At 36.1% G+C, this 26,380-nt stretch overlaps 1 protein-coding gene across 5 annotated transcripts in view; it reads right to left on the bottom strand.

Annotated features, from left to right (window-relative positions):
• Malrd1 (MAM and LDL receptor class A domain containing 1) overlaps window positions 1–26,380 on the bottom strand; it is a 361,316-nt gene that overhangs the window by 232,299 nt on the left and 102,637 nt on the right. For all 5 annotated transcript variants that reach the window (XM_090318992.1, XM_090318991.1, XM_090318993.1 and 2 more), the window contains 5 exons: window positions 23,803–23,955; window positions 23,295–23,400; window positions 22,494–22,861; window positions 17,544–17,956; window positions 452–539 (listed from right to left, as the gene is read on the bottom strand). In XM_090318992.1, coding sequence (XP_090175118.1) covers window positions 452–539; window positions 17,544–17,956; window positions 22,494–22,861; window positions 23,295–23,400; window positions 23,803–23,955 — 1,128 coding nt within the window. The remainder of the gene's footprint in view (window positions 1–451; window positions 540–17,543; window positions 17,957–22,493; window positions 22,862–23,294; window positions 23,401–23,802; window positions 23,956–26,380) is intronic.

Here is a 26,380-nt window from a genome sequence, read left to right as displayed (position 1 = left end):
TCACATCTTCAAATGTGGATATTTTTTTCTTCTAACTTGGAAACTATTTTCTTTCTTGATTTATCATTCCAAGTAGAGATTCCGATACTATGTTGAATGGAACTAGAAAGATTATGCATCATTATTCCATAGGGCTGTCTTTGAATGGCAATCCTCAGATCTCAGCCTCTTGAGTAGTTAGGATTAAAGGCATGAGCCATCTAGGCCACTTTATGTTTATTGTTGTTGTGATGTATATGTCCTCTATTACAAATTAAGTTGATGTGAAATGGAGAGACACTGGTCAAGCACAACAAACTTTCAATTATATTACTAGTGAAGATTTAAGACAATAATTCCAGGGTTAATGGAAATGAAAAACAATAGAACTGAAAACATGTTAGGATATTAATAAGTGGACATATTGATTTCCTTGACAGTATTTATAAGTAAACAACAATGTGTGTCTTACCGGGGTAGAGTGTGCAGTCTAGAAATGACAAATCATCGATTGCAATGTCTCCAGTGAAACCATCTCCCACCGAAGCTTCTACCAAAATCTGAGGAAAACATAAGACAGTTGTTATGAAGCAAATTTCATTATGGAAACTTGTGATTGGAAAAAAAACATAATCTTTCAATTCTTTGGAAAAAAAATACTTTGTAATAGTCACCAAAAAGGTTCTCTTGTCTCTCCTTGAATTCTTCTAGTAACTGGTAGCACAATTAATGGTCCAGTACAACATTGGGGCTCATTCCATTTTAGAGAAGATTCAACAATTTGAGATTTCAGCATATCAAAATATAGCTACTTTCCTATGACTTCTTCTGAGCCCTAAGTATTTGAAGGCTATTTATTGTCCTCTAATCTCTATTCTTGTCTATGTATCTATGTATGTGTGTATATGCATATATATTTATATATGTATGTGTGTATCTATCTATCTATCTATCTATCTATCTATATATATCCATCTATCTATCTATCCATCCATCTATCCATCTATACTTCCATGTTCAAAACTCTCTTAATTCCAGAAATACAATTTGCCCCCAGAATTGATTGCAGGGACATATTTTCAAGGACTCTCATAGTTCTCAGACAGACTTTTTCAGTAACACTTCATGAAATTGGATAATCCTTATTAGATCTCCTTGGGATACATTAATCACAATGAACTCAGATGACGTTGGTGCTGTTACTGGAGCTGCAATTCCACCAACCCCCAATAAAACATGAAAGACCAACAAACCACAATAGTATACAACAGATTGTGACTACAGCCAAGATTTACTATAATAGAATCAATCATGATGAATTATTTCAATACTTATGCAAATGTGTTGCATACTTGCCAGGCATCCTGCCATAATTTAATAATAAAAAACTTCTAACAAACTCAAAGTTATAAAACATTTCTAGTATTATAAGTACATAAGTTTCCAATTTCATTTTTTCTTCACAAATGCTACATATTGGAGTTGAAATTTTGTTTCATTTAAAAAATTCTATCCTATAAGACATATATAAGACATATATAAGACATCTATAAGACATATATTATAGTGACATACATTATTTATTCATACATTATTTATTCATGTCCTAGTTCAAGGACAGAGTAGTTTGTTTTGTTTTATTTATTCAATTGTAGGGCTTGAATCTCAAGGCCTACGTATGCTATCTCTGAGCTTGTTTCTCCAGGCTAGTACTCTATCAGTTAGAGCCACAGTGCCACTTCTAAGCTTTCAGTGACTAACTGAAGATAAGAATGTCACGGGGACTTTTCTGCCCAGACTGGCTTTAAGTTGCAATCTTCATATCTCAGCCTTGTGAGTAGCTGGGATTACAGTTATGAACCACTGGCACCAAGCCACAAGGACAGAGTTTTTAAAGATCACATTTATGACTACAAATTTTTGCAATCTCCCCCAAACTTCCTATCTTTTGATAAGAACTACTAGAATTTCCTTAATGATTTCACTTAAGTGAATTGATGAGCTTAAGAAAGATTTAAGCATATGACCAATGGACAAATACAGATATTGCCTAAAACACACTTTGTGCTACTTATTCAGGAAAATGTCTTTGGGCTAATAATCAATCAGTACAAATGAAAATGTCTTTTTCCCCCTCTATAATGACTGAAAAAAATGTAGAAAAAGCCAGGCACTGGTAGCTCATGCCTGCAATCCTAGCTACTCAGATTCCTGAGTAGTTCAAAAACCTCCAAAATGCCAATAGTTTAAGTCTTGGTCCCCTGCCTGTGACACTATTGGAGTTGATGGAACTTCTGGGAGGCAGGCCAACTGATTTGGAGGCTGGGCTTAGTTGGAGGAAGTCGATTATTGAACTGTTGTCTCCTCCTCTCCTCTCTGCTTTATAGCTGCATAAAGTAAACACTCTTCACCTGCCATTATTCCCATCATGATGCACTGTGTCACCTGGTGATGGAAACCTCTGAAGGTATAAGCCAAAACAGACACTTAAATTTTTTAGGCTATTTCAGGGATTTTATCATAATGAAGACAGCTGATGAACACAGTTGCAAATAATCTCTCCTCCAGTGTTTCTGTTGACTACCCAACAGTGTGTACTTCTTGAACTACATTGAGCTTAGAAGCTAAATAAGATGACAGGTGCCAATGTCAATTCCATGTTGATGAACAAATAAGAGGCATGTACTCTATGCAGATTACCATAAATCATCAGTATTTCAAATAATTCATCTCACAATTTTTCTCATTTGCCCAACGATGCATAACATTTGACAGCTAACACATAGTAAGTAGTCTCAAGCATTTTATTCTAATTTTTAGTTCAGTGATGAAATACCACTCCTTGCTGTCTACTAATTATTCTCTAAAGAACAAATATGTGTAGTTTTGCCTTTGTAATGGTGTCCATTTGTTTTACATTTGGCTTCTCTATAATAAAAATGCAGAAGCAAAATGAGAAGCATGATAGGAGCGCACTCTCTCTCTCTGTCTCTCTGTCTCATCTCTCTCTGTCTCTGTCTCGGTCTCTCTGCCTGAGTTGACTAAAAGCTCATATATTCAATTTCTATAAACACACCCAGACAACTCTCCAATAATTTATCCTTTTATGTACTACTCTTGTGAGCTCCTCAAAATTTGGCTTACAATTTCAAACTTCCTAGGCTAATACTTGGGACAAAAATCTACTGATTACAACATAAAAAGACTTTAAATTATCTTTAGTATTGTTTATATAATCCTAAAACCACTCTCTATGAAATAAATATCAGATTTGCTCTGACAGATTTTATGATTCTATCTCCATTTTGGGCCATATTGCATACACAGAATTGATTAGAATCACTGGAGTAACTCAGTTATAATAGCAGATATGACATAGTATTTATCATTAAACATGGACCATAAAAGCTATTTCTAAACTACAAGAATCCAGATACACACATGGATAATAAAAGTGAAACTGTAGTACAAGTACAGTTAAAGTACTGAAAGAGAAAACTGGTCAACATAATATAAAAAGATGACTTTAATTAAAAAAGAAATATGCTGTGCATAGTGATACATGTCTGCAGTCCTTGCCACGCCCAAGACAGAATTAGCTGGGTTGGGTCAGAGGACAGCCAATGTAAAAGCATGAGACTCTATCTAAAAAAAAAAAAGAAACTAACTAAAAGCTCAGGATTACATGGTTTAGGCACTAGAATACAAGTACATTTAAGGACCTGAGTTCAGTCCAGTACTTCCAAAAGACAGCAAGAAGAAGGAGGTACACAGCTTCTGGCATAGTGACCCATACACTGCAATCACTTGCAATTTTAAGGAAAAATGAGTATCCATTTTCGATTGAGGGTACAGATGTAACTAATAAGGCAATAAAGGATCCTCTGTGAGCTGAGCGTGATGAAAATGATCACTACAAGCAATGTAAAATATGTAAATATGTTCATTTGTCTTCTTTTTTTTCACACAATGCCAAAATTTAACAAAACATACTTCTATTTGTACTTAGAAGCTTCCTGACTTTCCCATCATCACATAATCTTGATCTTGCATTTCACTTTAACTTCTGTGATTGGTTAAATTTTAGGTAGTATGTTGCTTTTCTTTCTTCCATGTTTTGTTTGTATTCCATTGATTATTTGTCTTGCAGTCTCTGGCTATTTATCAAGTATTGTTTCATTTTTTATCTGAAATAGTACAACTTTCTGTTTATAATAATAAAACTTGCATAAATATGCATATGCATAATAGTTTCAAACATTTTTATTTTATTTATTTATTTTTTTATTTTTTTGCCAGTCCTGGGCTTGAGCTCAGGGCCTGAGCACTGTCCTTGGACTTTCTCAAGACTTAGAGCTCTACCACTTGAGCCTCAGCACCACTTCTGGCTTTTTTCTATGTATGTGGTACCGAGGAATCGAACCCGGGTCTTCATGCATGCTAGGCAAGCACTTTAACCACTAGGCCAAACTCCCGGCCCTCAAACATTTTTAAAATTCTAGGTCTGTAGCCCAGGCTGACTACAAACCCTCCATCCTCCTACCTCTGCCTTTCAAGTTCCTGGGATCACAGGCATGCATCATGATACCTAACAATATTTCTAATCAATTAAGTACTAAATATGAAGGATTTATGAACTCAAATCCTTATTTTGTACGTAAGTGAAACATAGAACATTTAAATAGCTATTGAAAGTAGAGACATGAGGATTAAAGTCAGCCCAAACAAAGATGGCACTAGATCCTGTCAGAAAAATTAACTAAAAGCAATTGACCTGGGAATGGGCCGGGATATTAGAACACTTAGGAGAGATGTCTTGGGAAAGGGAAGGGGGAAAAACAAGATAATAGGGAGGGGTAGTGGGAGGAAAATGTGGACAAAAACATAAGAAAGGGTATCAATGTGTGAGAAGTAATGCAACTACTACCTGGAAAATGTAACTGTAACCCCTTTATACATTATCCCAACAATAAAATTTTAAAAAAAGAGAGGGGTCTTGGGATCATCCCCAAGTACCAAAGAAAACAAGAGCTTAAGAGATGCGAGATAACATAGTACATTAAGGACAACAATCACTCATTATATGGCTTTTGCTTCAATATCCTAGAGGTCCTTTCAATTAGCTTCATACTATATGGCCTTATGTATCTAGGGTTTGCACTATTGCAAATCTCTGCTAGTAGAGCCCAAGGTTTCTACTGATTATGACAAATGAGGGAAACCATTGAGCCTAAGTTCCTTTGAGTCTGGCTTACTTCACTTAATATGGTTTTTTCTAAGTCTTTTCATTTCCTAACAAATGGGGTGATGTCGTTTTTTCTGACAGCAGCATAGAATTCTATTGTGTACAAATACCACATCTTGTTGATCCACTCATCAACTGAGGGACATCTAGGTTGGTTCCATATCTTTGCTATGGTGAATAGTGCTGCAATGAACATTGTTGTGCTAGTGGATTTAGTAGGCCCTAGTTTCTGGATGATTGGGTAAATGCCAAGTAGTGGAATTGCTGGGTTATAGGGGAGCTCTATGTTTAGTCTTTTGAGGAACTGCCATACTGCTTTCCAAAGGGGTTGAATGAGTTTGCACTCCCACCAACAGTGTAGTAGTGATCCCTCCTGGCCACATCCCCTCCAGTATCTGTTATTGTTTTCCTGATGCTGGCCATTCTAACTGGAGTGAGGTGGAATCTTAGAGTTGTTTTGATTTGCATTTCTTTTATGACCAGAGATGTGGAGCATTTCTTCATGTGTCTATAGGCCATTTTTGTTTCTTCTTCAGAGAAGACTCTCTTTAAGTCTTTGGCCCATTTTTTAATGGGATGGTTGTTATTTGGAAATTAGTTTTGGAGTGATTCAATTTTTTGAGCTGTTGATATATTTTAGATATGAGGCCTTTGTCTGTTGTATGGTTGGTGAAGATCTTCTCCCGTTCTGTAGGCTTCCTAATTAATTTACTAGCTATGTCCTTTGCCATACAAAAGCTCTGCAGTTTAATGCAGTCCCACTTATCCAGCCTTTCTCTGATTTGTTGTGATTCTTGGTCCTTATTAAGAAAGTTTCGACCTGTGCCAAGGAGGCCTAGTGTATCTTCTATTCCTTCTTGTAAAGTTTTCAGTGTGTCAGCTTTTACCTCCAGGTCTTTGATCCATTTGGAGTTAATTCTAGTGCAGGGTGACAAAGTTGTTACAGTTTCTCACTTTGTTATCTGATATATTGGATATATTTGTATTTGGTTATTTGAAATTGGATAGGGAAGCGGGGAAAATCAAGATGGGGTGGGGGGGAGGGTAATGGGGACCAAGACATGTGAAAGCGTATCAATGTATGGGAATTAATGCACCTTCTATCTGGCAAATATCATGTAACCCTTTTATTAATTACAATACAAATATTAAAAAAAAGGAAACAAGAGGTTAAATTACTCACACATAGATCTATAATAAAATGATGCTAAAACCTTTAAACAAATACCTATGATTGATTATTTTCAGCTCTTATGCCTGATTTTTTTTTCAGTTTTCTTTTTGTTTTCACCAGACTTCTAAAGTTCATTTTTTTTTTGCGGATTACAGAATTAAATTACTAAGGAACTTATCCAAATAGCACAAAAATATCTCAGATAGTGCTCTGTACTTAAATATTTGTTATCTCTCCACACAACTGTAACATTGAATCAGGGTCAACATTGACTGGGTCATGTCATATTAGCAATATAACAACTTCTGTATCTGTCACCTTTTCCTGTGTCTTTAAGACTCTTCACATGATCGTATTTGAATATTCATGCAGAAGAGGATGTTCTGTCCCGGGTGTTTTTTTTTTAATATATTCACTATTATCAGAATCCTAGCTTCTTGACAATTGCTGTGAAAAACTTACTTTGATGAAATCTGATTTAAAAATTACCTTCTGTGTTTCTGTTATTCACAGGTGGAAACACTTTAGTGCCTGACAAATCATTGATTCTCAAAGTGGCACTGGAGGGTATTTTGATCATTAGCATGAATGTAAAAACTACATTATAATATAGCTTAAGGGGAAATATCTAAGTCATCAAATTCCTTGATTTAGTGTACATGCTATCTTAGATAAGGCTAAAATATATAACAGACCTTAGAAGTTCATAAAGCTACGAGAATATCACATGGGAGTATTTGAAAATTTTGTAGATCTATGACATAGTAACTAAGCTCTTACTAATTGCTTTGATTTTAGTTATAGACTAAAAATTTACTGTCTTGTACCCTTCCAACCAAAGTTATGTTTGAGCATTTGATATTTCATTAACATCTAATTTCTTAATATATTATGAAAATATTTTTATGAAACTTCAATTTTGGTCATTGTTGGTGTTTATTATTTTTTATTTTTCTATTTGTTTATTTTTATTGTAATATATAGAGGGGTTACAGTTACATTCACCAGATAGTAGGTGCATTCCTTCTCACACATTGATACCCCTTATTATATTTTTCCACATTTCTCTCCCCCACCCCTCCCAATCATCTTGTTTTCTCTCCTTCCCTTTCCTATTTCAAATAGTCAAATAAACATATATACAATATACCAGTTAACAAAGTCAGATATAGTAACAATATAAGATTAACCAAAGGGCAACAAAAGAGCAACATTAAGAACAACAATCACACAAGATAAAGCTCTTGTTTCCTTCAGTACTGGAAACAACTCAAAGCCTGTAGTTGCTAGATGTCTACCACTTAAACCAAGCCTCTAGCTCAGTGTATTTTACTTTGCATTTGACGTAAGTTCTCACTAATTTTCTCTAGCTAGCCCTGGATTTCTATTTCTCTTTCCTCTTCCTCCCAAGCAGCTGGAATTGTATATGTATACAACCAAGCCTTGCCTTCTTTTCTTAATCTCCTTCCACACACATTGTCTTTTCCTGAGTTTGTGAACTGAAGTAGATAGCAAGAGTGAGTATTCTCTCATTAAAAAAAAAGTCTTTTTTAAAACTTTTCTTTGGAAATAGCTAATTCATTTATTGCATACACATGACTACATTTCTGTATTTCAAGTATGAAAGATTGGATACCTTGTCTAAACTGGCTGTGCAAATTAAATTGTCTTGCTTACATACTTGCTCAAAGTTTTGATTAAAACTTCTTGGAAATTTCACCAAACTAGGTAGCAGCCCTTCTCATAAACATATGTGTTGGAATTCTTTTTTTCATGTATTTTTATTGTAATTAATAGAAGGGTTACATTATATTCACCAGATAGAAGATTAATTACTTCACAAACATTGATACCCTTTCTCATGTCTGGGTCCACATTTCCTTCCCCCCACCCCTGCCCCTCATCTTGTTTTCCCCCTTCCCTATCCAATTTCAAATAACTAACTACGCATATATACAATAAATCAGATAACCAGGTGAAATACTTTAACAATATGAGATAACCAAGGGACAGCAAAAGAGATGAGAGATACATAGTACATTAAGGACAACAATCACTCATTATATGGCTTTTGTTTCTATATCCTGGAAGTCCTTTCATTTAGTGTCATACTATATGGCCTTATGTATCTAGGTTTTGTTCTATTGTAAATCTCTGCTTGGAGAGCTCAGGTTTCTACTGATTATGACAAATGAGGGAAATCATTGAGCCTATGTTTCTTTGAGTCTGGCTTACTTCACTTAATATGTTTTTTTTAATTTTTTCATTTCCTAATAAATGTGGCGATATCATTCTTTCTGACAGCAGCATAGAATTCCTTTATACCAGGATCAAAGCCCAAAATAAGGGGGGAAAAAGGAAAAGAAGAGACATCCTGGATACAGTCACCTCTTCTTATGGAGCTGAGTGAACTTCCCTCTGTAAATAAAGCTATTGCTAATGGTTGTGATTTGCAAACTCACCAGCCCTAGTTTGGCACAAACAAAACCAAAACTGAAGTATTTGTCTTTGGTCTTTGAGATTTAGTATACTGCACTTCCTGAAAACAAAAAATTGAGGTTCAAATTTTCTCTATTTGCAGGATTCAATAGCCCTGCTGGACAACAGATTGCCCTAATCTTTCCTGGGAAATACATTCAAACACAGTCACCTAAAATTCACCTGACACAAGATAAGAATGAGTTTTCTTTTCTTTTCTTTTCTCCTGCTTTTATTCTTGGGTATCCAGCCACTTCCCCAGGCTTCTATTCAAAAGGATAAATTAGTCTCAAGCAGTACCTTAAAGCAGAAATCCTATTAAAGCATTTGGGTCAGAAAAGTCAATTCAATTACATTTAGAGATTCTTTCTTTCACTCAGGTATTCCCAGCATAAGGAAAAAAGCAGGAGGGTTTCATACCAGCCTCTGTTCAGGAACCGTTATATAGTAGGTTCTTTGTTTGGTTTCCTATGACCTAGAAAGTTTCTCTAGAAACTAAGTATAAATCAAGAATTCAAACTTGTAGTAAATGAAAATACAATTATGAATGTATCTGAATACTTATACTAGTTCCTCATCAGGAGGCAATGTTGATAGTCTAACCGGATGCTTAGGAATGTTGAAAAGTTATGCATGAATTACTACTGGGAAACTCTTAAAAGCCCATGTGCACAAGAATGACAAGAGTCTTGCCTAAGGATCACATACCCTTTGAAAGGTCAAGAACAGTGGAGAAATCCCTATTTCTTTTATGATGCTGAGAGCACATAATGGTCTATGGAATCCACAGTGGTTGCTTATAAAGGGTAGACATCAGAAAACTTGTCATTTTTTAAAAATATTTTAATTGGAAGCCTTATGAAACAAAGCTACTCTTCTATGTAAATTGAGAAAACAGTCATACTGAATTTTGTTGATTTTTCCCAATATTCCCTGGGTTACTTTTTCATGACAAAGCTGAGGAGTTGTGGTAGAGGTCCTACGGCCTGTGGAGCCTAAAATATTTGCTTCCCCGCACTTGAAAGGACAAGTGTGTAGAAGTCTAGTATAAATTGAAAGTCTTTCATGGTCAGAACCTGCAACACAATTAAAAGGTCCTTTTACAACCTTTGATTTTTTTTAATAAATTGTTTTAAAATGTGAAAGTACTTCACAGACCACTCAATATTGAATAATGAGACTGAACTGGTTTAAAATTGGTTCTTTAAAAAGCATATTTCCTTCCCTAAAGATTTTCTAATCACTGAAGAAAATTTGAGAACTTGGTGCATGACTCCATTCTAATACTGAAAAATGTGTCAGGAATATCATAAATCCTCCAATTTTCATAAGCACCTAGTTAGGTTTTTGAAACACAAAATCTATTTAATGTAATAAATATTATCTTAGTCATACTCATAGGTTAAGCTTATAAAAAGGCAAAACATGTGTAGTAAGATTTAAAAATGTTTGCAAATATTTTTAATATTTGTATGAATGTAGGGTGTTCCTATGCAACACAGGCTCACTTTGAACTCTAGCTTCCTGCTGCACTCTTCTCAATCCTGGTATTACAGGTATATACCACCAGGCCTGCCCTTCACACTACTTTTATGAAGAGGAATCAACTGACCAGAAAATTAATTAATATTTGTAATATGATTACATCCCTTAGTGGAAAAATGTAAACCTTAGAACCTTAAATATTCTAATTCCTGGCCTAATGTGATTTCCACCTTCCTATGTGACATCCCAGAATATTTAGAAATACAAGTGGGGAAATTACATGAAGATCACAAAATACCAAACTTGTTGATATTTCTGTGATGAAATAAACTGTTACAAATACCTTAAAGGAGGAAAGATTTACTTTGACCCATAGTTTCAGAGGTTTCATGGTTCGATTCCATTGGACATAAGCAAGGCTGATCAAGTGGAATTGAGCATGTGGTAGTGCAGAGGAGCTTATACCATGACATGGATCAAACAAAGAAAGACAGGGGAAGGCACAGGAGAGAGAAGACATCCTTCCAAGGCATTTACCAGTGACACATTTTTTCCATTACCTCCCAATAATGCCATCACATTATGAATCCATTATTGAATTCACCCATTTAGGAAATCAGAGCTCTTGTGATCGTATTAAAGTTCTACCTCTGAAAACTGCTTCTGTCAGGGACCAAATCTTCCATACATGATTCTTTGGGCAAATATTTCCTATATTTCTTATTCTAACAACATAAATATCACCTATCAAAAAGGAAAACAAGTCAGTTACTAGTCAGGGGTCCATGCCTGTAATCCAAGTTACTGAGGAGGCTAAGATTCAGAGGTTCATGATTTCAAGTCAGAAAGTTTAAGAGATCCCTTCTCAACCAAGAGCCAGATACAATATCATGTACCTGTTATTTTACCTGTAACAAGAAGTCCAAACAATTGGATCTTGCATGTGCCTGGACAGGAAGTTGGATCCTATCTCAAAACTAACCAGAGAGGGGCACAGTCAGAAGCATGCCTCAGTGCAAAGAGTACGTGACTTACAAGCATGAAGCCTTGAGTTTTAATCTATTACTGCCAATACAAATTGAAAGCAAGGATGACAACAAATAAGAAACCCATGAATGTTAAGGACCTTAAAGTACCCATGTGAGCCCAATCTAGTGTCCCAGCATTTGTGAGGCAAAGACAAGGAGAGAATGGATTTAGATCAGCCTGTGTTACACAGAAAAACCTTGCCTCAAAAAGAAAGAGGGGAAAAAAGACTAAGTTAAGCTAAAAGGAAAACTCATTACAAAGGCAATCTCCTCAGTAAAGAAACAAATTGGGCCAGGAACCAGGGGCTCACATTAATAACCCTACTTATTCAGAAGACTGAGATCTGAGAACTGAGGTTCAAAGCCCGCTTGAACAGACAAGTCTATGAGACTCTAACCACCAAAAAACTAACCACCAAAAAAGCTGGAAGTGGAGGTGTTGTAAAGCACAAGCCATGAGCAAAACGGCTGAGGGAAAGCATAAGACCCAAGTTCAAGCCCCAATACAGAAAAGAAGTAAATTAAAATTGTAGCATAAATTCCACAGGTCATGCTTATATAAATGAATTCACTTTAATCCAGTGCTTCAAGTAGAAGGAAATTAATCTTAGAGTTATCCTCATTTTTCATTAACATTTTCCATTACCCTATACTATGCTTTGCACTAAATATAAAATCAACTTTTCATCTCAACACATATCTAGAAAAACAGAAAGTCAGTATATTAGAAGTTAGTAGAAGACTATTTGTTTCCCAGTAATTCTGAAAGGTTAAATGTTTTCAAGATTTTAGAAAGTAGTTCATTTGTTAATTGAAAATTTCAGTTCAATGAATGGAATGATTCTTTCTCATCCCCAGCACTAGGGATGTAAAGAAAACCATTAAACCTCCTGGAAATGGCAAAATTTCCAAGATAAGGTGCTATTACTTGAAGTTTTGGGAGAGGGACCGGCTTCTTAAAGAAACTATTTACTGCTAGGACATTGTAAACTAGAGTAAGGAAGTACGAGCCACAGATTCATTTCTCTGGGCCCTAACATCACCATTCCACTAAATTTCTTCTGAACGCTCACGTCAGGTGCTCTTCATTCTAGTGGTGACAGAAAACAACTTTACCATAAGCTTTACTTAGATGTCAGCATGACAAAATAGTAGTACTACGCCTTTTTAAGTAAGAAAATCACACAAATAATAGTAGTGATATAAGCTTATACTTCAAATATGAACATGACATAACAAATGGTAACCCTGAACTGCATACAGTTCATGTAGAGAAAATGCTACTCACCCATAGACCACTCCCCTGCCGACACTGATAAGTCACATGACCAGGGGCAACTCCAAGACTATAGGTGCTGCTGCTCTATATGGCGGCAGAGGGCAGAGTCAAGACAGGGAATGGACTAAATGTTAAAGGAAATCAAATGAAAAAGGGAAAGGCAGGGGACTGTCACATAGGGGATGCTATAGTGTGGTAGGGGCCAAAACTATCAAGCATTATGTTGATAAAGGAAAAGAAAGTTCTGTCTTCGTACAGAGTCTACTTGTTCTCTAGGTTTTCATTTCTTTAAGGCACTGTTATCATTTAGATGAAGAACATCCAGGCACACAGTGGGTCAAGGTTGGTTCTGTACAGATTGTAGCAACTGTAGGAAGGACATGTGCAAGTCATTTCTTTAGTACCAAACTACAGTCATACAACTAGTGTGCATTGATGACAATCGTAGCATGTATTTGCATATATGCATCTGTGACTCAAACCGTGAATCTGGAGTCACAGAAATATAGAAATCGTTTATTCCTAGAAAGATGGGCTTATGTATCCTAGTGCTCACTTCAAATATTCCAGTGTACTTCTCATTTTAAATAGCCTAACTTGTCCCTGAGTTTGGCTTAGTGGTTGAGTGATTGCCTACCATACACAAAGACCCAGATTCGATTCCTCGGTACCACAAATACAGAAAAAGCTGGAAGTGGTGCTATGTATGGGTCAGTGGTGGAAATCTAGCCTTGAGAAAGCCCAAGGACAGTGCTCAGACCCTGAGTTCAAGCCCTAGGACTGGCCAAAAAATAGCCTAACTTTAAAAAAAGTATCTCCAATTTTATTAACATGTATCTTAATCTGTTTCCTGTGATATAACAGTATGCAACAGGTTTAGCAGCTTACAATAGAGATATATTTTTTTCACCCTTTGCAACAGGGAGAAAGCAGGAGTGAGAGAACAAGTGTGTGTGTGTGTGTGTGTGTGTGTGTGTGTGTAGAAAAAAGTTTTAAATAAAACCACCCTCAAAATAATCATCCTTTTCCTTTGATCAGGATATTAATACTTTCATGAGATTGGAGTCTATATGACTTACCACTTCTTAATATCAGGGGGACAATTAAGTTCCATCATGAATATGACGAATGCATTTAAACCATACCAACAAGCAAAGGAACTGTATCCATAGAAGTTCATAGATATTGAGAGAAAAATAATTCAATTGCAAGATAGTCAGAATAAGTAGAGATTTTAGGTTCAGCATTATTATTTCCCGATGGATCAGAAGTCAGAAGTTCAGTGGACTGAGTTTTTTTTAATTATATCTGTGGGCTTTCCTTCATCTTACTTCTTTATTCCCCATCCTTCTGGATACTAGTTCAGGGATCAATAAACATCTTCAACTTCAGCCACTTCAAAGTAACATACCTTTATGTTATGGTTTTTTCCCTCCTGTTTGCAGAAGGCTTTGTACCAAAAAAATGTAAAATATAACTCTTAGGGAAGTACAAAATAAGCTTAATAATTCTGAAGTGCAATTTTTAAAATTCAAGATGGTCTCAATAAACGATTATGTTTCCAATCCATATAATGACATCATAAAGCAAGCTGGAATAGATGTTCAAAATAAAATACTTAGAACACAATAGCTTGAATTCAGTTCTAAGAAACTACTTTTGGAAAGCTTAAAATCAGATTTCATTTTGGCAAGAGATACCAATGCTGTTTTGAAAATAGTTTTAGAAAAATAATACCTATAGATGTTCCAAGTAGAAGATTTGATGTGAGGATAATTTTGTCATGAATGAATCACTAAGTTTCTTTCAAATTCTGAAATTTAGGGAAGGGCTAGAATAATAATTACTGATGATTTTCCTTTATCCTATTAGTGAATTTTTGCTAAAAACAAAACATTAAAAATAGTATGATCCTCAATCACCAATGTGCTACCTCACAGAAGAATGTATCCCTAATCTATAGTGAGTTATGTTCCATAAACAGTTCTGGAAGGATATTGCCCTCGAAACATAAATTGGTATGGATCACTTTGTTCTCACAGTATTTTCTGCCGAATGAGAAAAAGGTTGAGGGCATAAATCACGATAAAGCAATCATCTGACAAAGAGTCACAAAACACCTCCATGCCTTTTTCTTAATGAATGCTATATGACCCATTGATTTTTTCCACTGAAGATAAAAACCAAAATCAGGTATCATCGATATAAACAAGCAAAAGTATTTAATTCAGTATGTTATATGATTAAAAATACAACAACAACAGAGAAAAGGCAAGTCTAGATAGTTTCACATGGTTAAAAACAAGTGTGGACCAGTAATGAGAAAAACATCCAAGACACAGCTTAGCATAAGTCCATGAAAGGGAAAAATAACTCTAGGAGGAATAAATTGCTTTGTTGTTGCTGTTGTTTATATGTCTATAGGTTATCTGATTATGATTAATTTCAGAGACTGGGTTGAAAGTGGAGATTTTAGCAAAGCCCCCCAGATTTGATGCTACTTTCTTCATGTCATATATACAAATATATTTAATGACTCTGTAAAGCAACATGTTCAGGAGATGTATGCAGATTCCCAAATGACAAACACATGCCACAGCTGGGCTTTCAACACCTCATCTTCAGTCTCCTCTTGGTGTGAGTAGTTGGTTACTAAAACAATTGTATATTAATTTCAAAGTGTTCTTTTATATTTCCAGTTAAAATGGTCCTTGAAATATTCCCTTGTTAGCTGGGTGCTGGTGGCTCACACCTGTCTTCCTGGCTTCCCTAGAGGCTGAGATCTGAGGATCAAAGTTTAAAGCCAGCCTGAGCAGAAAAGCCATGTGACTCTTATCTCCAATTACTCAGCAAAAAGCCAGACGTGGCTCAAGGGGAAGAGTACCAGCCTTGAGCAAAAAGCTAAAAAAAAAAAAAAAGGAACAGCATTCAAATCCTGAGCTCAAGTCTCGGGACTGGCAGAAAATGAATTTTTTCTTGCATAATCAAAACTCTGTCATTTAGCAATCATATTAAATTTTAGAAGCTTGCAGTAATGATTTCAAGTAATGGTATTGTCTTTTGGTTCATATAACACTCCCTATTTGGAGGGTAATTTTTAAGTTTATTTGTTTAATATAGGTTCTTAGGATGTAGCCTAGGTTGGCTACAACTTTCCCCCCACTGCTGGGATTACAAGTATATGCCACCACACTTAGCTGAAACTATGTTGCTTCATTTGATTCTTCTCTTTTCGATTTATGGTTTACATCAGAGAAAGTGACATAATAAATGGTAACTATATTTGAATTCAGTTCAAGAGGCCTAATGATAAACTTATGGTGCTAGGAAAAAATTAGGATAGAGTTCAACAAGGAACAAACTATGAGTGCATTTACCGTATGATTTAAACCAACAGACTCCAGTGGAAACGTTCCACTGCAAATATGACCCAATTAATGCACACCTGAATGAATGTGTTACATGAAATGACACTGAAAATTTATATTTCCAGCATTTATGTATCAATTTCAAAGAAAGCGAGCTGAACTTAACAATATTCAATGTGGTGCCACTTTTATTACAGCACAACTTTAGAAACATTTTCTGCAGGGAATACACACAAGGGATGCCCCCTGTAGGATTCATCTCTATAAACTTAATGGAAATTTTATATCAAGAGATTGCTGAAAATTAGGTAGATTATAAATGTGAGTGCACACACACACACACACACACACACACACATCAAAGCCAGAATAACTGTAGTGCCATGACAGTGTTTTACTGGACAAGATCAGTGTCTCATCAACATCTTGTCAGAGCTATATGTGAAATGACAATCTCTTGATGTCCACTTCTTAAGTGACTAGGATTATAGATGGGAGCCACTGAGCCCAGAACTAAGCCCAGAAAATAGTAAATAAAACTACTGTAAAAAGCCACATCCATCAGCATTTGAACTTGCTACTGAAAGTATGCCTTTTAGAAGGAGACAGGTGAAATTTAGGGTACAAACAACAACAAAAAGAAAGACACAAAACTTGGCCGATGGCTCATGCTTGGAATCCTAGCTACTCAGGAGGCTGTGATTTGAGAACAGTTCATTGCCAGCCTGGGCAGGGAAGTCTGTTAAACGCTTATCTCCTATGAATTATTAAAAAGCCAGAAGTGGAGCTGTGGCTCAAGTGGCAGAATACTGGCCTTGAACTGGTAATTAAAGCTCAGGGATAGCAGCCAGATTCTGGGTTCAAGTCCTAGGACCGCCCCTCCCCCATGCATGTGTGTGCATCCACATGCACACACAAGCATGCACACACACACATGCATACACACAATCATAAGCACTTGAACTTGCTATTGAGAGTCTGCCTTTTAGGATAAGACAGGTGAACTTTAGACCGATTAAAGAGAGAGAGAAATTCCGTCAGAAGTAAGGAGACCTGGATTTAAACTTGAGCTCTTTCCCCAGGGAAGCAGGATCCAAATGATCTTTTAGTAATGCATGCTCTCTGCCTGATTTCCAGCTGTTTATCTATAAAAAGTTAAAATGTCAAATGTATTCAAAATCACAGATGTATGAGTCTGCTTTCTTTTTCTCAGAAACTCAAGAGGCTGAACCAAACTCCTCCTGCCCCCTTGATTTTCATTTCAATAGAAAAAGCACTTAAAATTGGAAGATCATTACAGAAGTATGTGTTTGTCTATAGATTCTAATCAGGCATTGTTGAGGCTGATCAAGGATAAGACAAATTAAAGAGCTTTGGCACACCCTTAATTAAGTGACAAATGTGTTTCTTAAGGACTCACTTTTCATTCAAGAATATAATGATCTTCCATACCCTTCCGCCATTCTGAAGCATTTCATACACCCATTTTGAGATCCATTATCCATACCTGAAAGGGCTGTCCACTGGAAATGTTGAGAAGTTTCCTTATCCATCTGTTGCCTTGATCCCCAAATATCTGCCATAGCAGCTGTCCCCTTGAATTGCTCCAGATTCTCTGGTACACAGCCAGCCTGTAAATGTGCTTTCCAAACATGTGGTAGTACAGGCGGAAGGTGCAGCCCCTTGGCGCTGTGGCATTCAGGATCGGGCTGAGGAGAGCAGCACGGTTCTGAAAATCCTGTGGCTCTGAAGATTCTATGTAGAGGTAGTGCCCTTTAGCGGTGCCCAAAGTATGATCCTTCATTGGCCCTGTGTTCATTGTGGGAGTTGAACCCTGGTTTCTGGTCCAATCAAAGTCATCTTCTGTGCCTTGTTCCCAGTTACAAATTCCATTTTCAAAGTCACACTGCAGTTCAGGTGCTGAAATTGGCATTAAATAATAGCAGAGTGTAGTAAGGTGCAAAACCAATATGATTAAGTATAGGAGTTATTCTTTCTTTACACTAAAGTAAACTAGTTTAATTATGAAGAGTGACAAATGGTATTAGAGATTATCGTGTTATGTGAGGTACACAAGGCACAGAAAAGACAAATATCTGGACCTAAGAAATATGGCATAATTGTAAAAGTGGGACTGTGGCGGGGGGAACTAGTAGATATGAGGAAGGAAATGTAGAAGCCAATGGGAGGTAAATAGTAAAGAAGTATAGCATGTGTGTGAAAACAACATGATGAAACCCACTAAGAAACTAAAAAGGACAAAATGAGTTAACAAAGTACTATAGAGTGACATAACTTGATCAAGCTATTTTATATTCGTGGATGAAAATATTAGAGTAAAACTGCCTTTACAACTAATTTTTATTAAGAAAGTAATTTAATGAGATAGTCTTTTGAGATATTAATAACTCCAGTCACTAACCCAACAAAGTGCAGGGGCTCAGTATGCATGGCCCTTCCCAAGTAAGATCCAGGCTTGCCTGCTGCCTCACAGTGCCACTCCAGGCAAGTGGAGACCTAAAAACTTTTTGGTGCAACAGAGCAGGTGTTTTCTTCTCATCCTATTGTACTGCCTCTTGACTGGGGTCTTTATTGTTATTATTTTTTGTATTAGTTCATGGTTATTGTACAAGTCATTATCCTTCATTGTGACAGTCTTATCTGCATATGAGATATTTTGATCCTATTTTCCACCACTATCTTTCTTTTTTTTAGTTTAAATTGTAGCTCCTTTTATTATTCAATATTTTCTTTTCCATCTATAGCTCTTTCATATTTCCATTTACTTCAATAATTTTGCATACTTTATGACTATTTGTTAAATAATTGTTGAGAGAGAATTGAAATATCCCCAATCTACCACAATACAATGGTATGTTTGTCTATTTCTCCTCTCAGTTCTGTCACTTTGTTTCACTTACTTGAAAACCTAGCTTTAAATGCATAGATAACAGAAACCTGATTTGAGTTTTTTCATTACTTTGGCTTGTTCCAACTTAACAAAATTGAATTAAAACATTTTTAACAATCCAAAACAATCTTGAAAAGGAACAAAACTAGATTAACATATCCCAGTTTCAAAAATTTTCTGAAAAACCACGATACTCAAGACTATACTGTAGGCATAGCATAAGTAAACATGTAGATCAGTGGAACAGAACTGATTGTACAGAGACAAGTCCTTGCACTATGCAGATACTTATTTCTAACTATAGTGTCTTGCCAACCCAGTCAGGAAAGACTAATCTGTTTATTAGTTGGTCCCTGGACAAATGAATACCCACAGGTAAAAGAGTCACTTTGAGCCCCTGGGAGGGTCAAGACTTAAATATAGAAACTAAAGCAACAGAACTCTTGCACACCTATAGGTATATCTTTTCCACCACTATCTTTCATTGCCTTTCTCCCCTTAATTCCTTTCCTCTTCTCTGGGTCTTCTTTTCTATTTTAATGTCTTTTGTCTATATATTCCACATATAACACAATAAATATTTCCTTCTAAGTCATTTTACTCCGCTTCCATACATTTTCCTGAAAAGGACATGATTTCATTATTTATTAACTGAACAATAGTCTTGTGTGCAGGCATATCACATTTTCATTATTTATTAATCTACGGATGGATACCTAGATTGGTTCCATACTCTTAACTTCTGTAAACAGTATCCTAATAAAATTGGGTATGTTGGTATTTCTTTTGTATACTGCTTTTGATTCATTTGGGTATATCTGTCTAGGAGTGGTATGGCTGAATCATATGGGATTTCCATTTTGGGATTTTTTTGAGAATTATCTACACTAATTCATTCCATAGCATTCACACAAGCGATGGTGGATAAAGGGAAAGTGAGAGCTTTTAAAGGTCCTTTTTCCTTCAGTCAGCAGAGTAATTCAGACTTACTAAAAACTAACAATCCTCTCATCAACTAAACACTCTAATTTCCAGGGTAATATGGGACCAGGTTCATTTCTCAAGACATGAAGATTATTCTGTTGACAAGAATTTGCTTTAAAACAAACTGGATAAAGCGTACTTTTGAGAATTGTGTAAGGGGACATATTTAGGAATTCACAAGCAGTTTCACATTTTAGCTGCATTTACATGAGTTAAAATTAAAAACAAACATGTCAGCTGTCCTTTAACTAGCCATCTTAGTGATAACACACGGGGGCAAAGGTGAACAAACACCCCCCAAACAATAAAGTGTATACAACTCAGTGCAGCCAGGCGAGAACAAATCATCTGTCTGAAAACAGAACAAGAGCTTAGATCTAATGAAGGAAGCCAAGTAAGTAAATGTCAAATGGGAAATGAACTTTTATCTGGTATTTCTTCACTTGTGACTAATCAAGCCCAGCTGTGATGTGAACTGGGCCCTGGCATTGTGCTCTGCAGGTGTCAGTGTTGGTTAGGGAGCAGAAGGACGATGCCACTGTGCTCAATTTTTGTTGTTGTTGTTGTTTTTTACATAGCTAGCTCTAAAGCCAACCGATTTTTACATCACCTATCTTTATAATGACTACGTACTCCATCTTCATTCCAATAGGGAATGTATAAAGCTGTAGCCTTCAATGGAAGACCATATCTCTAAACACCTTTCTGGATATCTAATGCACACTATCATAAAAAGCAATATGACACAGGGAAAGCTGTGAGAGAAATAATCACCATAATCATAATCACTAATGTATTAATCACAGAAGCATTGTAGCTGTATTATAATACTCCTGGTATACTAAGCCAATATTGGGAAGTATGAAAGATAATCTGTTTACTTTTAGCAGCAGGTCAACTTTTTTTAATTGAGTAGGATTTAGAGAACTTGAACAGGATGAAAAGGTTTCCTAAATTTGTTACATATGTGTATACACACACACACACACACACACACACACACACACACACACACACACATACACAATCATAGCAAGTTGGGTTTCTCATAAAAGTCACTGTCCAAATCATCAATTCTTTTCAGTCCAGTCTGGGTTGTGTAAATTTTGTGAAATGCAAGGTAATTCTAACTTCAGTATCTGTGACTTTAATATACTTTTGATATTATGTGTCAAAAGTGACACAAATGAAAAGCTCTCTATAGTTATGCAGTGGTTCATGCCTATGATCCCAGCTACACATGAGGCTAAGATCTGAGAATAATGGTTTGAGGCTGGTGAGACTCTCATCTCTACCAAAAAAATAAAAATAAAAACAGGAGTAGAGCTTACTAGAGGAACAGCTCCTAGGCCTTGAGTTCTTGTCTCAGGACCGGCCTCCACTCTTCCCCAACTCCCTCTCCTTCAGGGAAAGGAAAAGCAGTTCCTTGCGATTATGTTTCCTGTGAGGTACCAAACATCATTCTACAGTTCTACTTTGGTTTATACTTTAGCTTTCCAATTTTATAAATGCATAGCTTGAAATTTAAGGAGTGACTTTCTGGACAAGAAACTTGAATTCAAGGAAGGATGCAAACATTTTTACTGACAGATTCTTTTAATTAAAAAATAGTATTAGTTTCTAATGCATTTTCAGATGTAAGTGCATCACACACTACTGTAGCTACAGTCATTAAGCCATGAGAGACACATAAGGATCAGATATTGCACACTTCAGTAATTTAAACCAGAGAACCAGGGCTCATTTTTTTGCACCTCACTCTCTGCTCTCCCTGGAGCCAAAACATAATCAAATGTTCCTCTTGAATATTTCCCTCAAGCCTTGTCTCTCATCTCCATCCAAGTCAAAACAATTCATTGCCAGCCATTCTCTCCTATGGGCTTCCACAATAATTCCTTGCTGGGTCTCTTGAGTTCACTCCCCTCGAGCCCAGTCATTACACCATATCCATTGGAGCAGCTCTAATCTGCCATCTTATCCTTCTTACAAATAAAGATAATTTATCATGTGTCCTCCCATCTCCATCACCACCTTCATTCCAGCCACACCAACTGGCACTCTTTCCCGTGTTTTACACATAATAATGCTTTGTGTACAACATTCTGACTTATTCTTCATATCTCAATTGAATAAATTGTATAAAGCCACAGCACCCTTATAAATTCTAAGATGCTCTACAATTACTTACAAATTATTTAAGTAATTATCTCTTCAATTCTGAGCCTCATGAAGGTACCAGCTCTGTGTACCTGTGTTTATCATTTTGATGTCTACTATTTAGTTAATAAATACTAATAGCTCTGTCTACTTTAATGTTCCACACAGTTCATCCACTTTGGAGTTATGTTGGAGTATCACTGGCTTGACTGTCTAAAAGCAAACAAACAATGACTGAATCAAAGCCACCACTCCCAAAGGAGTGAGAGGTCAAATACAAGGTCCTACAAAAGCACATGTGCACACACATGCACACACACCTACCACATGCACACAGACAGATATGAGCACACACACCAACACACACACACACACACACACACACACACACACAGAGTATCTTACCACAGTCAACCTCGTCGGTACCATCACCACAGTCATCCACCAGGTCACACAACTGAAGCTTTTCTACACAAGCCCTGGAATGTCGACACCAGAAGTGATCTGGCTCCTCGCAGCTTTCAGAAGGAGAAGGAAGCGTGCAATTCTCAAATCTGATGTCATCAATTGCTGAGACGCCATTATAAATGCCAAGGCTGATTTTTTTTAGTGACAAGTAGAAGGTCTGGGTGAGACGCCCTAGCTGCACGGTTGCCTGGGACCATTGGTGGCCCTGATTATATAATACTCGCCAGATGGCTGTGGAGTCACTGGAGTTTTCCACATGTAGCTGTAGCTCAGCGGCCCCAACTGACTGGCCATAATTATAAAACCTGAAGAAGAGCAAACAGGAGAAATTCAAAATTATTGATCAGACAGTCAAACTCTAACCTTTGGAGTCTTGGAGTCAGTCTAGTCTACTAATGTTTATTTATCACAATGGATGTAATGGATGTCTTTCTTTCCGGAAGATGTCACGGCTACTCACTTGCTGGATCTTATCTGCCAATGTTTAGATAAGGTTTTTTGAAGGAGCTCATACAAGAAAAGAAAGAGGCAGAATTTTAAATAAATTATAATCCTCTGGCGAAAGGGCAGAGTCATTTTCTTCTTAAGAAAGACTAATACTAATAATTAAGTAGGTTTTCATGCAATAATTATTTTGGAATGTTAATGCAGAGGTAAAATTGAGCCACTAACAAGAACCGAAGTATATCTGAAATCACTGGATCTTGAGGAAAACCGCCTCTTGCTCTGAATACTCACCAGAAAGAAAGAGTGCATCCAGAACCTGTCTGGCTGAAAATTGGGCTCTGGAGCTTAGCAACTTGAGAAAAGCTGCTGCTTTTCTTCAGAATAAACATGAAATGCCCTGTTGACATATGAAGAAACAAAACATTAGTTAACATACCAGATTCTACAATGAGGTCTCCTAACCTTTTATCAAGTATGTTTCATGTCCAACTAAAATAAAAATATATAATCATAAAAAATTGTGATGATAGCCAAACTCACTTAACAAATACTGAACTATCTAGACCTAGGTCTAAATGATTGTAGAAACAAACAACAATTACAATGAATCCAACCCAAAACATATCTATTTTCCATCAGTGTAAGCCATAAAGGAACCATGCCTTAGAGAAAGGACAGCCAGGACTGATCTATGCAACTATCCTGTGATCTGAGGTGATGGCACCACTCACACGTTTCCCTTCTCCTTACGGGCCTAACCTAAGAGTAGGATGAAGCAAAAACCTTACTTGCTTCTTACCTTGAGCTGTGTTGTGGGTATGATCACATGATGGGGCCTGGTGTTCAAAATCAGCAGGAAGATCACTTGGGGAACTCCACAGCCAATCAAAATGGTCACCACCAATTGCTTCGAACCAACCACAGCTGTTTGCTTCAAAATCACAGTTGGAAACTAAAGAATAAAACATGTGCTTAGCACAGTATTTCTCTGCTTTGTAAAGGTCGCGCTCAAGTGGAAATGACCTGACTGAACGCCTCAAAACACACCACAGCACAAATTTGAGGAAAGGAAGGGGGAAAAAGCCTCTCTGAACAAATAAATCAATTATTTTCCCGATGTTCTAAGACATAATATCATTTAGTCACATTTGTACAATTTCAAGGATTTGCCTAATTCATTCTGGCAGTCATATTATTTTCTCTTAATATATATGCCAAGAAGCTTAATTGTTTCTGCATAGTATTTTACACTGTCATGGAAAACTTACAAAAATATTTAAAAATAAGATCCATTATATTCATATCACTGATTTTAGAAAGTTTAATATTCACATATCGTTGTATGTATCACTTAACATATGCAGGAAAGAATCATTTGACCTACATTTTAGGTAAATATGAAGAAAATTCTGGAAAAGGAAGAGAAAGAGACAGAGATAGGGAAAGAAGAGTTATAATGGTGTGGAATTATTGCTAACAGTTACTGAATATCTTATGCAACAGACTCTGTGATGAATAGCTGACATTTACAATAACTATGAAATAGGAATTGGTATTGTTGCTGCTTTCCAAAAGAAAAAAGGAAAGGTAAAAGATGTTATTAACGTATTCAAGGTACCTAGGAAGTGTGGTGGAATGCAATTGGAATTCAAATATTTTGACTCCTTGTTACATATTCTATTTAACTACTGACCATAATTTGCTAGCTGTCAATGAAATGGAAAAAGAATACATGAAAAGCACAAAATCTGAATTTTCTTAGTGTAGTTGTTTATCTGTCACTGCATATACCAGGGAGAAATGAGGTCAATTTCTAGTAATGATTATGGTTCTAAGATCCTATGTTATTATCTACAGTCATCCAAGCAGATAGTATAAACTATAAAGACATGTCCTTGTAAAAGGAATTTGGAAGGGAGCAATAAGTTTGGAGGTTAAAGGTATAAAATAAATCATTAAATGAGATTGTAAAAATTGGTAAAGGTTCTCTCATAAGTATATTAAATAAAATGATAACTCTTAAAAGGGAAAAATTAGTAAGAATATTTTAACCTAATGATAAGTCATTTTCAATCATTTCAATTTGGAAAATTGATAGGAATGTAATATATCATCTTATTTTTACAGTTTCTATAAAATATGTAAATTCAAAATATATTTTCTCTAGTCAATTTCCAGCTGCAAAACTGGACAAGCCCATTAGTTCTAAAGCCCATCAAAGTCAATGGGAATGTGTGAATACATCTACAACTACTTTCAAAACACTGAATCTACTTTATGCATTAGCAACTGTATTTTAGCATAAGGACACAATTAGAAATAAGCACAATGAAGAACATTTTTATACGTACAATAAAAATTTCTGGAATGAAGTTTGGAGGGGGTAACAATGTCCGACAAGAAATGTATTCACTACCTTCCTATTTAACTGTAACCCCTCTGTATATCACCCTGACAATTCAAAAAAAGAAAAATCAAATGCTACCCTAAATTAAAAATAACAATGATAAATAGAGCAAGTTAGGGATGAAATAAAAAGAATGCTTAAGCATTTGTATTGTAAAGCTTATCTCTATTTCTAACATGCAAACAAACATAAATGTGCATAGATTTCAGGTAGTTTCAAGGTATGGAGATATAATTCCTGGGAAACAAATTCTTGCATTCTATGTCACTCAGTGTATAGTCCAAGATCTAGGAACACGAAGACGTGTTACACAAACATGGAGTGACAAGTTGTTGCTAGCATACACAGTAAGCTTACCCTAGGTTCTAATTTACTAAGAATAACTTTGATCAAGGGCAATCAAAAAGAAATTTCAAAACCAAAACTTTCAAAGTCCCCTTCAAGCATTCAAATGAGGAAAATGTCACGGTGAGTCCTGAATTCTCATCAGCTTATTCAAATCCTTTCATGGCTGTGTATTTCCCCCTGCTTAATTTTGTGAAAATCTAGCCCATCCTCTCAAAAAAGCAAACAATGTTCCCTCAAAACAAGGTAAACATTTGATGTACTCAGCTCTAAAGTGATGAAGAGAATTGGTGAAAGGTCCCATGTCTTTAGGGGAAGTTGGGAAAAACAAATCAAAAATCCATGTTAGAGTACTCAACTCTCTTCATATTGATCATTCAGTTTTGCCCATGAGGGGTCCTACCACCCACCCACTGATATTAAGGGACTGCAATATCTACCTCACATAACCTACCTGGAAAGGGAACCTGATTATTTCCTATCTGAGGAAGTACTAGTGTAAATATAGGGAACATTCAAATGGAAGTGAGACAGCAAAACCTATTGGATGTATTTCTTTTAGATAACCATAGACAAGGCAGTGGTTTTGTCAGTACAAAAAAAACCCATCTGCACCCCTATGTTT

This window comes from Megascapheus bottae, chromosome 26 (genome assembly GCF_031878675.1).
Source record: "Megascapheus bottae isolate mThoBot1 chromosome 26, mThoBot2.hap1, whole genome shotgun sequence".
Taxonomy (NCBI): domain Eukaryota; kingdom Metazoa; phylum Chordata; class Mammalia; order Rodentia; family Geomyidae; genus Megascapheus; species Megascapheus bottae.
This window is presented reverse-complemented; position numbering and strand designations above follow the sequence as displayed.